Source organism: Oncorhynchus tshawytscha, linkage group LG25 (assembly GCF_018296145.1).
Source record: "Oncorhynchus tshawytscha isolate Ot180627B linkage group LG25, Otsh_v2.0, whole genome shotgun sequence".
Classification (NCBI taxonomy): Eukaryota; Metazoa; Chordata; class Actinopteri; order Salmoniformes; family Salmonidae; genus Oncorhynchus; species Oncorhynchus tshawytscha.
In genome coordinates this window covers 46635454-46649074 of record NC_056453.1, presented here as the reverse complement: position 1 = coordinate 46649074, position 13621 = coordinate 46635454, and the positions used below count along the sequence as shown (strand labels likewise).

At 44.2% G+C, this 13621-nt stretch overlaps 1 protein-coding gene across 1 annotated transcript; it reads right to left on the bottom strand.

Moving 5' to 3' along the window:
* Positions 1-658: 658 nt before the first annotated feature.
* On the bottom strand, positions 659-10844 carry LOC112238176 (transmembrane protein 121). Its single transcript, XM_024406757.2, has 4 exons — positions 10678-10844; positions 10063-10211; positions 3988-4163; positions 659-2335 (listed from the first exon to the last, which is right to left on the bottom strand). Exons 1-4 carry the CDS (start codon positions 10799-10801, stop codon positions 1783-1785), a joined length of 1002 nt encoding a protein of 333 aa, XP_024262525.1. The 5' UTR covers positions 10802-10844; the 3' UTR covers positions 659-1782.
* Positions 10845-13621: the final 2777 nt, after the last annotated feature.

The following is a 13621-nucleotide window of genomic DNA, read 5'->3' as shown; positions in this document are numbered from 1 at the left end:
ACCAGAATGTGTTGTCTTTAACAGAGTCTAGAGATCCTGTTCTTTACACCAGAATGTGTTGTCTTTAACAGAGTCTAGAGATCCTGTTCTTTACACCAGAATGTGTTGTCTTTAACAGAGTCTAGAGATCCTGTTCTTTACACCAGAATGTGTTGTCTTTAACAGAGTCTAGAGATCCTGTTCTTTACACCAGAATGTGTTGTCTTTAACAGAGTCTAGAGATCCTGTTCTTTACACCAGAATGTGTTGTCTTTAACAGAGTCTAGAGATCCTGTTCTTTACACCAGAATGTGTTGTCTTTAACAGAGTCTAGAGATCCTGTTCTTTACACCAGAATGTGTTGTCTTTAACAGAGTCTAGAGATCCTGTTCTTTACACCAGAATGTGTTGTCTTTAACAGAGTCTAGAGATCCTGTTCTTTACACCAGAATGTGTTGTCTTTAACAGAGTCTAGAGATCCTGTTCTTTACACCAGAATGTGTTGTCTTTAACAGAGTCTAGAGATCCTGTTCTTTACACCAGAATGTGTTGTCTTTAACAGAGTCTAGAGATCCTGTTCTTTACACCAGAATGTGTTGTCTTTAACAGAGTCTAGAGATCCTGTTCTTTACACCAGAATGTTGTCTTTAACAGAGTCTAGAGATCCTGTTATTTACACCAGAATGTGTTGTCTTTAACAGAGTCTAGAGATCCTGTTCTTTACACCAGAATGTGTTGTCTTTAACAGAGTCTAGAGATCCTGTTCTTTACACCAGAATGTGTTGTCTTTAACAGAGTCTAGAGATCCTGTTCTTTACACCAGAATGTGTTGTCTTTAACAGAGTCTAGAGATCCTGTTCTTTACACCAGAATGTGTTGTCTTTAACAGAGTCTAGAGATCCTGTTCTTTACACCAGAATGTGTTGTCTTTAACAGAGTCTAGAGATCCTGTTCTTTACACCAGAATGTGTTGTCTTTAACAGAGTCTAGAGATCCTGTTCTTTACACCAGAATGTGTTGTCTTTAACAGAGTCTAGAGATCCTGTTCTTTACACCAGAATGTGTTGTCTTTAACAGAGTCTAGAGATCCTGTTCTTTACACCAGAATGTGTTGTCTTTAACAGAGTCTAGAGATCCTGTTCTTTACACCAGAATGTGTTGTCTTTAACAGAGTCTAGAGATCCTGTTCTTTACACCAGAATGTGTTGCCTTTAACAGAGTCTAGAGATCCTGTTCTTTACACCAGAATGTGTTGTCTTTAACAGAGTCTAGAGATCCTGTTCTTTACACCAGAATGTGTTGTCTTTAACAGAGTCTAGAGAATCCACCGAGGAAAGTCTTTAATTTGCAGAGTCTGGAGATACTGTTCTCTGAATCCACAGGGCAAATATTAAGAGTCTAGATATACTGTTATTTACACTAGAAGGTGTTGTCCATGTCACCATATTATCCTTAAGGAGAGTTTCCACTGTGTTCCAATGATAATATACATTCAGATTGGTATTATAATCTTCTTTGTATCAAGGTTCTTCATAAACATTCTCCATGTCTCTGCGCTATACTCCATAAGGATCCTGCGTCCCTTTGATCAGTGACAATATCCATATACTGCTTTATGTTTTATTAGAAGTGTAAGTTGTCCCTCTGATCAGTGATAATATCCATACAAGGTTTTTCACATGATGTTGACCATTGCCCTGTAGAGTCCTGATGTCCTGATGTCCTGAGTCAGATGTTCCTGTGTGTCCCGTGTATAATATCTTGAGGGTCATACATACATACATGGTATGATCCTGGTCTCAGTCATGTATGTTGACATGTAGTTGTGACCTCTGGCAGAGGGAGGGGCAGGGCTGTCTGGTCCGGGAGGACCACCTGCGGGTGAGCGGTCATCACTATAGAAACAGGGCGTCCAAGACCCTGGTTACCATGGTGATGTGGTACAGAGTTCCTCTGTCGTTCCAACCCGAAAGCAGGAGGAGTGTTCGGTAACTGCTTCCTGTACTGGATGAAGCTACAGGTCTTTAGTATGATAGCTAACACATTCTTCCCTATCAGGATCCCACTGACCCGGGCATCGCTATACAGCAGCATGTTACAGCCTCTGATCAATAAGGTTAAAATATTAATGGTGACCAGGCTGAGGATAGGATATAGCATCATCTTGTGTGGGACTATATTGATGCCCTGCATGGAGATCTCACTAAGAGAGACACAGGGAAGGACTAGCAACAGGATGTAACAATAGAAGAACATCAGTCCTTCAGCCCACAGAGGGAGACCTTTCTTCAGGGGTTCCCAGAGATTAGCCTGAATATCCAGGATATCTAGCAGGTCCAGCACCACCCAGAACAACCTGAAGACCAGAGAGGAACAAGGTCATATAACAGAAGATGTCTTTATTGTCCATTAACTTGCAAAGAATGAACAGGTCTTAATGCTCACAACCCCCCCCAGGACACACAAACAAACACACACCCAGAGGAAATGGGTCAGGTCAGTTCTACCTATTAGAATGGGTCAGGTCAGTTCCACCTGTTAGAATGGGTCAGGTCAGTTCCACCTGTTAGAATGGGTCAGGTCAGTACTACCTGTTAGAATGGGTCAGGTCAGTACTACCTGTTAGAATGGGTCAGGTCAGTACTACCTGTTAGAATGGGTCAGGTCAGTTCCACCTGTTAGAATGGGTCAGGTCAGTACTACCTGTTAGAATGGGTCAGGTCAGTACTACCTGTTAGAATGGGTCAGGTCAGTACTACCTGTTAGAATGGGTCAGGTCAGTTCCTACCTGTTAGAATGGGTCAGGGGCAGTTCTACCTATTAGAATGGGTCAGGGGCAGTTCTACCTGTTAGAATGGGTCAGGTCAGTTCTACCTGTTAGAATGGGTCAGGTCAGTTCTACCTGTTAGAATGGGTCAGGTCAGTTCTACCTGTTAGAATGGGTCAGGTCAGTACTACCTGTTAGAATGGGTCAGGTCAGTTCCACCTGTTAGAATGGGTCAGGTCAGTACTACCTGTTAGAATGGGTCAGGTCAGTACCACCTGTTAGAATGGGTCAGGTCAGTTCTACCTGTTAGAATGGGTCAGGTCAGTTCCACCTGTTAGAATGGGTCAGGTCAGTTCTACCTGTTAGAATGGGTCAGGTCAGTTCTACCTGTAAGAATGGGTCAGGGCAGTTCTACCTGTTAGAATAGGTCAGGTCAGTACTACCTGTTAGAAAGGTGGTCAGTACTACCTGTTAGAATGGGTCAGGTCAGGTCAGTACTACCTGTTAGAATGGGTCAGGTCAGTTCTACCTGTACCTGTTAGAATGGGTCAGGTCAGTTCTACCTATTAGAATGGGTCAGGTCAGTTCTACCTATTAGAATGGGTCAGGTCAGCTCTACCTATTAGAATGGGTCAGGTCAGTTCTACCTATTAGAATGGGTCACGTCAGTACTACCTGTTAGAATGGGTCAGGTCAGTTCTACCTGTTAGAATGGGTCAGGTCAGTTCCACCTGTTAGAATGGGTCAGGTCAGTACTACCTGTTAGAATGGGTCAGGTCAGTTCTACCTGTTAGAATGGGTCAGGTCAGTACTACCTATTAGAATGGGTCAGGTCAGTTCCACCTGTTAGAATGGGTCAGGTCAGGTCAGTACTACCTGTTAGAATGGGTCAGGTCAGTACTACCTGTTAGAATGGGTCAGGTCAGTACTACCTGTTAGAATGGGTCAGGTCAGTACTACCTGTTAGAATGGGTCAGGTCAGTTCCACCTGTTAGAATGGGTCAGGTCAGTACTACCTGTTAGAATGGGTCAGGTCAGTTCTACCTGTTAGAATGGGTCAGGTCAGTTCTACCTGTTATAATGGGTCAGGTCAGTACTACCTGTTAGAATGGGTCAGGTCAGTACTACCTGTTACAATGGGTCAGGTCAGTTCTACCTGTTATAATGGGTCAGGTCAGTACTACCTGTTACAATGGGTCAGGTCAGTTCTACCTATTAGAATGGCCCAGGGGCAGTTCTACCTGTTACGCAGCTCCTCTTTCTTCTTGAACGGCTGTACGTACTCCATATGGTCTATTGCCACTAGACCAACAAACAGCACCGGGACACAGACTGAGAGGAGTAGGGTCAGGGCCTTACGGGCCAGAGCATCTAGAGACTTCCTGTCAGCCTTGTAGTTCTGGTACACAAAGTACACCTGGAAAAAAACAAAAAGTAAATCATTAAAAGGTATTTTATACAGCCCTTTTCACATCAGCAGTTGTCACAAAGTGCTTTATAAATGTATTTTTATTTTTTACCTATATTTAACTCGGCAAGTCAGTTAAGAACAAATTCTTATATTCAATGAGGGCCTAGGAACAGAGGGTTAACTGCCTGTTCAGGGGCAGAACGACAGAGTTATACCATGTCAGCTCTGCGATTTGAACTTGCAACCTTTTGGTTACTAGTACAATGCTCTAACCACTAGGCAACCCTGCTACACAGTATCACGCCTACTTCTGCTCCCTCCCTCCTGCGCTCAACGTGGTCTGTCTCCTAACCACCGGTCCTGGCAATCCACATTGTGTACACCTGGCAACCATCATTGTGCACACTTGCTCCCCATCGTTACACACACCTGGACTTCATCAACACCCTGACTACTCTCCCTTCATATAGCCCTCAGTAGCTTCTGTCATCAGGCAATATTGGTTTTGGTTACGTTCAGTAAACTCAACTTCTGCTTCCTGATTCGCTGTGTATACCTTACAGAAAACTGCCTCTCAAAAACAAAGAAGCAGCAGAAGTTAAGGATATCTCCCATATAGTCGACGAACTGGAACACCTACTGCGTCAACACCATGATCAGCTGGGTTCGGGTAATGGATGAGGTCCTTCACATTCTCCACCACCTCGATAACACCTGAGAAGATTGATCTCCAACTAGTGGAGGACCATGATTCATCCCAGTGAGCCAGTACGCCAGCCCATCCAGCGGTCCGCCCAGGTCAACGATGCCCTGTTGTCCCTCCCGGACAAATATGACGGGACTCCATCGAAATGCCGTGGCTTCCTACTCCAGTGCTCTCTTTATTTCACCCACCAGACAGGAGCCCCCACCACCGAGAGGTCCAAGGTTGCCATGGTCATTTCCCTGCTGACCAGACGGGCTTTGGAGTGGGCTACGGCCGTCTGGGAGAGAGGAGAGGAGGAGCTGAGTTCCTATGAGAGGTTCATGGCTCTGTTCAGGGAGGTCTTTGATCATTCCATCTGAGGGCAGAGAGGAAGCTGAGCGACTACTCTAACTCTGGCAGGGTACCCAGACCGCTGTGGAGTACGCCCTCACCTTCCGGACTGTGGCAGCCTCCAGCAGATGGAATGAGCCGGCACTCCACACTTTATTCTGAAGAGGAATGTGCAAAGAGGTCCAGACGGAGTTGGCATGTCGGGAAGACAACCTTTCCTTGGATGTGCTCATAGCGATGACCATCAGTCTGGATAACCTTCTTCGAGAGCGCCAGCACCCTCCTCGTCTCTCACCTTCCTCCTTTTGTCATCCTGAAACAGAGCTTGAATCAATGGAGGTACGGGCCACACACCTCCACGCGACAGAGCGGCGTCGCCGGAGACGGCTGTTCCTATTGTGGTCAGGAGGGGCACCAGCTTCAGCAGTGTCTGGTTCGTTCCAACCCGGGGTCCAAAGGGACCCGCGATCATCCATCTCCCAGGGTAGGCATCAGTATTCCATCATTATTGCTTTCTGCAAAACGCTTCCTGGTTTCCATTTCACTGGCTGGCTGTCCCTCATGTGTTGTCCCTAAAGCTCTAGTGGACTCTGGTGCCGCAGGTAATTTCATCACATCGCAGCACCATTCAACATCACCGTGGGACCCCTGCACCAAGAAAGCCTTCTCTCATCACTGAAGCACCTGTACATAGTCATCCTCTGCCTCTTGTGGCTCCAACGTCACGGCCCCATCCTCTCCTGGTCGAGGATGAAGATCACTGCTTTGGCACCCGGATGTCGGAAGACCTGCTTTCCCTTACCCTGTGGTTCCACGTCAGTTGAGAGGCCTGTGGTTGCCCTCCAGCCCAACATCCCGGAAGTTTACCAGGATCTTCGGGAAATTTTTGTCCGAGACCCGCGACCTCTGTCTCCCTCCTCATCACTCCTGGGACTGTGCCATCGACCTGCTAGCAGACTCTGCGCCTCTGAGCAGCTGCGTCTAGCCCCTGTCGGTGGCTGAAACCAAGGACATGGAGGAGTACATCCCAGGAGGCTCTCCAACAGGCTTTCATCCATCTCCCCTGCATTGACAGGTTTCTTCTTCGTGGCCAGGAAGGAAGGAGGTCTACAACCTCCTACTAAAAACTAAAAGCATCGACTACAAAGGTCTCGATTGCATCACCACCAAGTAACGCTACCCCAGTGAAAAAGAAAAAAAAAACAGTGAAATTGCAGAGCACAAAATTCGAACGACAGTATTATAAATATTTAACTTTCATAAAATCACATTTAAATCACATGTGTATACATCAAAATAAAGCTTAATTTCTTAATAAAATCACATTTAAATCACATGTGTATACATCAAAATAAAGCTTAATTTCTTGTTGTTTTCTTGCCGCTGTGTTTCTTGATGACTCAACACTCAACACATGTCAGCTGCTGCAGTTAGGTCTACTAAGCTATATGGCATTGTTTAAAGACGCTCATACCAAGGATCATTTAGAATTTTAAGACCCCTTGAAGTATCCCCCAAAAATAATATATGTATTTTTTTGGGACTTAGTGCTATTAACCCATACAAACACATTGATTCACTACATGGAACGACAGATACTTTCTTGTGGACTATCTAAAGAAAGATCAGGAAACATTAGATTGCATTTATTTAACCCCTCATTTTGGTCACTACACACTTTCCATATACTGTATACTTCCATTCATAGGCCTGTGGGCATCCTAAAGCAAAACAACCGATATCTACAGTACCAGTCAAAAGTTTAGACAGACCTACTCAATCCAGGGTTTTTCTTTATTTTTATGAATTAACACATATTGAATCATGTTTGTAAAAGTGTTAAACAAATCAACATATATTTTAGATTCTTCAAAGTAGCCACCCTTTGCCTTGCTGACAGCTTTGCACACTCTTGGCATTCTCACAACCAGCTTCAAGATGAATGCTTTTCCAACCGTCTTGAAGGAGTTCCCACATATGCTGAGCACTTGTTGGCTGCTTTTCCTTCACTCTGCATTCCAACTTATCCCAAACCATCCCAATTTGGTTGAAGTCGGGTGATTGTGGAGGCCAGGTCATCTGATGCAGCACTCCATCACTATCCTTCTTGGTCAAATAGCCCTTACACAGTTTGGAGATGTGTTTTGGGTCATTGTCCAATTGAAAAACAAGTGATAGTCCCACTAAGCGCAAACCAGCTGGGATGGCGTATCGCTGCAGAATGCTGTGGTGGCCACGCTGGTTAAGTGTGCCATTCTAAATAAATCACAGACAGTGTCACCAGCAAAGCACCGCCACACCATCACACCTCCTCCTCCATGCTTCACGTTGGGAACCACAAATGCAGAGGTCATCCGTGCACCAACTCTGCGTCTCACAAAGACACAGTGTTTTGGACTCATCAGACCAAAGGACAAATTTCCACCGGTCTAATATCCATTGCTCGTGTTTTATTTGACCCAAGCAAGTCTTTTCTTCTTATTGGTGTCCTTTTGTAGTGGTTTCTTTGCAGCAATTTGACCATGAAGGCCCTTGAATGAGTAGGTGTGTCCAAACTTTTGACTATGCGTGTTTTGTGAGAGTCACCATTGCACAGAGGGGTCATATTAGACAGAAGTTGGCAGATTGGCTGTACTGACTTCAGATGAGTTCCAAGACGCGTGTGGGAGAACACCATCGTATTCATGAGTCATCATGTGTTATGAAAATGTAGTATTTCAAACCGTATGTAACTGTCTTAGGTTCCTGGACCCCAGGAAGAGTAGATTCTCCCTTGGCAGCAGCTAATGGGGATCCATAATAAATACAAATACAAAAATAGAGGGGTCTATTATTACTATGTAGGCCAAACCGTTGATTTTCGGGATGTCTCTTTTTTTAGTTTTATTTCACCTTTATTTAACCAGGGAGGCCAGTTGAGAACAAGTTCTCATTTACAACTGCAACCTGGCCAAGATAAAGCAAACACAGAGTTACACATGGAATAAACAAACAATATAAAAGTCTATAAACAATGTGTGTCCTTCCTGTTTGGCCCTGTCCGGGGTGAGGATGGGGCCACAGTGTCTCCTGACCCCTCCTGTCTCAGCCTCCAGTATTTATGCTGCAGTAGTTTATGTGTCGGGGGGCTGGGGTCAGTTTGTTATATCTGGAGTACTTCTCCTGTCCTATTAGTGTCCTGTGTGAATCTAAGTTCTCTAATTCTCTCCTTCTCTCTTTCTCTCTCTCGGAGGAAGCCCTAGGACCTGAGCTCCAGGACTACCTGACATGATGACTCCTTGCTGTCCCCAGCCCACCTGGCCATGCTGCTGTTCCAGTTTCAACTGACCTGAGCCCTAGGACCATGCCCCAGGACTACCTGACATGATGACTCCTTGCTGTCCCCAGTCCACCTGGCCATGCTGCTGCTCCAGTTTCAACTTCCACCTGACTGTGCTGCTGCTCCAGTTTCAACTGTTCTGCCTTATTATTATTCGACCATGCTGGTCATTTATGAACATTTGAACATCTTGGCCATGTTCTGTTATAATCTCCACCCGGCACAGCCAGAAGAGGACTGGCCACCCCACATAGCCTGGTTCCTCTCTAGGTTTCTTCCTAGGTTTTGGCCTTTCTAGGGAGTTTTCCTAGCCACCGTGCTTCTACACCTGCATTGCTTGCTGTTTGGGGTTTTAGGCTGGGTTTCTGTACAGCACTTTGAGATATCAGCTGATGTACGAAGGGCTATATAAATAAATTTGATTTGAATTTGATTTGTGTGCAAATGAGGTAGGATAAGGGAAGTAAGGCAATAAATAGGCCATAGTGGTGTATAGCAATTAAACACTGGTGTGAAATATGTGCAGAAGATGAGTGTGCAAGTAGAGATACTGCCTGTGTATATTGGTTCCTAACTTCCCTGAAAAGTTGCATATCGCGGGGGCTATTCGATGCTAATGCAGTACGCCACAGGATGTTTTTGTGCTCTGGAGTGAACCAAGGGCTATATCTGTTCCTGGTTCTACATTTTTTGAATGGGGCATGCTTATTTAAGATGGTGAGGAAAGCACATGGTCTGACAAACACCACTATGGACCTGTCACCTTTCACCGCAGATGTGGAAGTGCGACATAGGCGGATACGGTGGATAAAAAATAATGATATATATTATATATATATATATATATATACAGTGGAGCCAAAATACCAGCAACAGTGTGTGAAAACCTTGTGAAGACTTACAGAAAACGTTTGACCTTATTGAGATAAACATTTGAGATACTTATTTTCCACCATAATTTGCAAATAAATTCATTAAAAATCCTACAATGTGATTTTCTGGATTTTTTTTCTCATTTTGTCTGTCAAAGTTGAAGTGTACCTATGATGAAAATTACAGGCCTCTCATCTTTTTAAGTGGGAGAACTTGCTCAATTGGTGGCTGACTAAATACTTTTTTGCCCCACTGTATATATAGTTTAAACTGACAGATTTTGATTGGGATGTTTCTATGCTATTTAGTTTTCTGCGGCAGCGCGGACATCGACCTTCATTTTTTTAAATATAAAAGAACAACATTAAAGAAAGGATAAGATTTTTTAATTTTTTATTTATTTAACCTTCATTTAACTAGGCAAGTCAGTTAAGAACAAATTCTTATTTAAATGACGGCCTACCCCGAACCCTAACCCGGACGATGCTGGGCCAATTGTGCGCCGCCCTATGGGACTCCCAAGCACGGCCAGTTGTGAAACAGCTTGCAATCGAACCAGGGTCTGTAGTGACACCTCTAGCACTGAGATGCTGCACCACTCGGGAGCCCAATTAAACAAAAAGGGAAACAACAAAATGACAACATCAACAACAAAACTAAAAATGCCTTGTAAATACCTTGATCTCCAGGACAAAGATATAGAGGAACCAGAGTATCATGGCACAGCCTCGCTTGGCGGTCCGTACCTCGGCCCCGACCCAAACCGCCACGTACCGGAACACGATGAGGAAGCAGAGGTCCCCTACCATCACCATGATACAGATACCTGTTCCCCAGAAAAATGTATTATTATTTATAATAATAATGGTACAGGTAGTACAAGTTGGTTTAGAATTGTGTTTTTGTCTCATTCTCCTGCACTGTGGTTGTTAGAATTGTGTTTTTGTCATTCTCATTCTCCTGCACTATGGTTGTTAGAATTGTGTTTTTGTCATTCTCATGCTCCTGAATAATAATAATAATAATATTATTAATAATAATATTAATAATAATAATAATAATACTAATATTAATAATAATAATAATAATATTTATTATTATTAATAATAATAATAATATTAATAATAATAATAATAATAATAATATTAATAATAATAATAATACTAATTCATTGTTATGTCCTATGAATTATATGCTTCATTTGTAAACACGGCACCCTTGTAAAAGAGACATCGACTCAATGGAACTTCGCTGACTGAATATAGGTTTCATAATAATAATAATAATAATACCTATCTTCCTGGGCCCGTGGTTCTGTTCCACCAGATAGGCATCGATCAGGGCCATACTGCTCATGATCAGCAGGGTGGACAGGCAGATATGGGGCTGGTTGGTGGGAGGGGGGGGCACCATCATGACTGGGGCAGGAGGAGGTCGGTTAGGGAGAGTGTAGGGTGGTCCTCTGCTAAATAAAGGCAGGTTAGACTGTTACAGTAGACGGTAATGCCTAGTTAAATAAATAAAACAAATGTTCCACTCCATGGCTGGGGTTTTCACGGGGGGAGGGAGGGGGTGTTAGGAGAAGATTTGTGGAGGAGGGAGGGTTTAGGAGATTTGTGGAGGAGGGGGTAGGAGGAGGGAGGGAGGTAGGGAGGAGAAGGGAAGGAGGGAGGTTTGTGGAGGAGGGGTATGGAGGGTCTTCAGTAGACAGTAGTTTCTCTCTCAATGCCTGCTGGCTGGGCTGTTTGACAGTAATGCTGCATAGTTCTGCACTTGGTGAGGTTGTGGGGGAAGGACACCAAAGATCCTTAGTCTCCCAGTATGGGGATAGTTTGGACAGTAGTGCTCCTCTCCATGGCTTTTTAAAGAAAATATTGAACCTTTATTTTTACCAGGAAGGCCAGTTGAGAACAAGTTCTCATTTACAACTGTGACCTGGCCAAGATAAAGAAAAGGAGTGCAACAAAAACAACAACACAGAGTTACACATGGGATAAACAAACATACAGTCAATAACACAATAGAAAAATCTATGTGCAGTGTGTGCAAATGTAGTAAGATTAGGGGGGTAAGGCAATAAATAGGCCATAGTGGTGGAATAATTACAATGTAGCATTAACACTGGAGTGATAGATTTGTAGATGATGATGTGCAAGTAGAGATACTGGGGTGCAAAATAAATAATAATATGGGGATGAGGTAGTTGGGTGGGCTATTTACAGATGGGCTGTGTACAGGTACAGTGATTGGTAAACTGCTCTGACAGCTGATGCTTAAAGTTAGAGAGGGAGATATGAGTCTCCAGCTTCAGTGATTTTTGCAATCACTCCTCTCCTGGCTGTTACTGTTAGACCCTGTAGTATTCTGGATATTAGAGAAAGGTGCTCCCTCCCCTGTGTTGGCTGTTACTGTTAGAGAGTGTTACTCCTTCCACTGTGTTGGCTGTTACTGTTAAAGCGTGGTGCTCCCCCTCTCTTGGTCAACAGCCAGGTTACTAATAGGATTTCCACAGATCAATCAAACCTGGGCGAGAGGCTGAAGCAGAGACATCTCTGAGCCAGAGACATCTACAGACAGACACGCAGTGACCCAGAGTTAGTAAATTGTGTTGCTTGGCAAGAGGTCTGTAAACAAACAACATGCCTCACCACCGGCGATGTGATCAATCTGAGTTACTGTATTCTAATATCCTATAATATCCTCTACAGTTTGCCCCTTTTAATTATAATACCAAAGGCTTATTTTAATTAACATTGCAAATGTGCTGCAATGTTTTTGAGTTGTGTTTTCCTATAAGTGCACTGAGTGGCTGGAGAGAGAGAGGGCAAGAGAGAGCGAAATAGAGAGAGACTGAGAGAGAGCAAAATAGAGAGAGAGAGAGCAAAATGGAGAGAGAGCGAAATAGAGACAGAGAGAGCAAAATAGAGGTAGAGAGAGAGAGGTAGGTTACTTGTCTACTTACTTGTGTCGGTCTGTCTCGTGCTCATCTGTGCTGATAGCTTCCATCCATTGAGCTGTTCAGAGCCCAATGGTGGTGAGGTTGTAGGTTCAGAGTCCTCCGAGCCCAGTGTTGCGGTCCAGAGAAGTGGGTAGGAGTCCAGTGGTTGTAGGTTCAGAGTCCTGTGTTGGGGTCCAGAGAAGAGGTTAGGAGCCCAGTGGTTATAGGTTCAGAGTCCTCAGAGTCCAGTGGTTGTAGGTTCAGAGTCCTGTGTTGAGGTCCAGAGAAGAGTTTAGGAGCCCAGTGGTTATAGGTTCAGAGTCCTCTGAGCCCAGTGTTGGGGTCCAGAGAAGTGGTTAGGAGTCCAGTGGTTGTAGGTTCAGAGTCCTGTGTTGGGGTCCAAAGAAGAGGTTAGGAGCCCAGTGGTTATAGGTTCAGAGTCCTCAGAGTCCAGTGGTTATAGGTTCAGAGTCCTCAGAGTCCAGTGGTTATAGGGTCAGAGTCCTCGGAGTCCAGTGGTTATAGGTTCAGAGCCCTTAGAGCCCAGCTATAATCCATCAGAAACCCGAGAGCTGCTTCTCTCTCATGTTAATAATCCAACAGTCGTGGATATGTCTTTAAGCTGGTGAGAAATACCAAAATATCCTAGTGATGATCCACATAGCAGTCAGACTGAATCAGAGATGTTATCTTAATGGTCAAAGACCCTTTCAGTTTATACATACGCCATATTATCCTTGTTTGAAGCTCCACTCATGACCACATCAAAAGAAAAGCTATTCCTGTTGAAAAACAAGTCCCAACGGATTGTTGTCATCCTCTAAAAAATATAGTTCTCCCCGAAAAGCCAATCATATTGTCTGTGTTTGTCTGTCTGTCTTGTCTGTCTGTCTGTCTTGTCTGTCTTGTCTGTCTGTCTGTCTGTCTGTCTGTCTGTCTGTCTGTCTGTCTGTCTGTCTGTCTGTCTGTCTGTCTGTCTGTCTGTCTGTCTGTCTGTCTGTCTTTCTGTCTTTCTGTCTTGTCTGTCTGTCTGTCTGTCTGTCTGTCTGTCTGTCTGTCTGTCTGTCTGTCTGTCTGTCTTGTCTGTCTTGTCTGTCTTGTCTTGTCTTGTCTTGTCTTGTCTTGTCTTGTCTTGTCTTGTCTTGTCTTGTCTTGTCTTGTCTTGTCTTGTCTTGTCTGTCTGTCTGTCGGGAATCCTTTGAATGCAGCGAGTGTCCTCCTCAGATCCGCGGGCCGGTGTGTTTGTAATAGAAAAAGGGTGTGTGTGTTCTGTGTGTGTGTGTGTCTCTCAGCTGTCT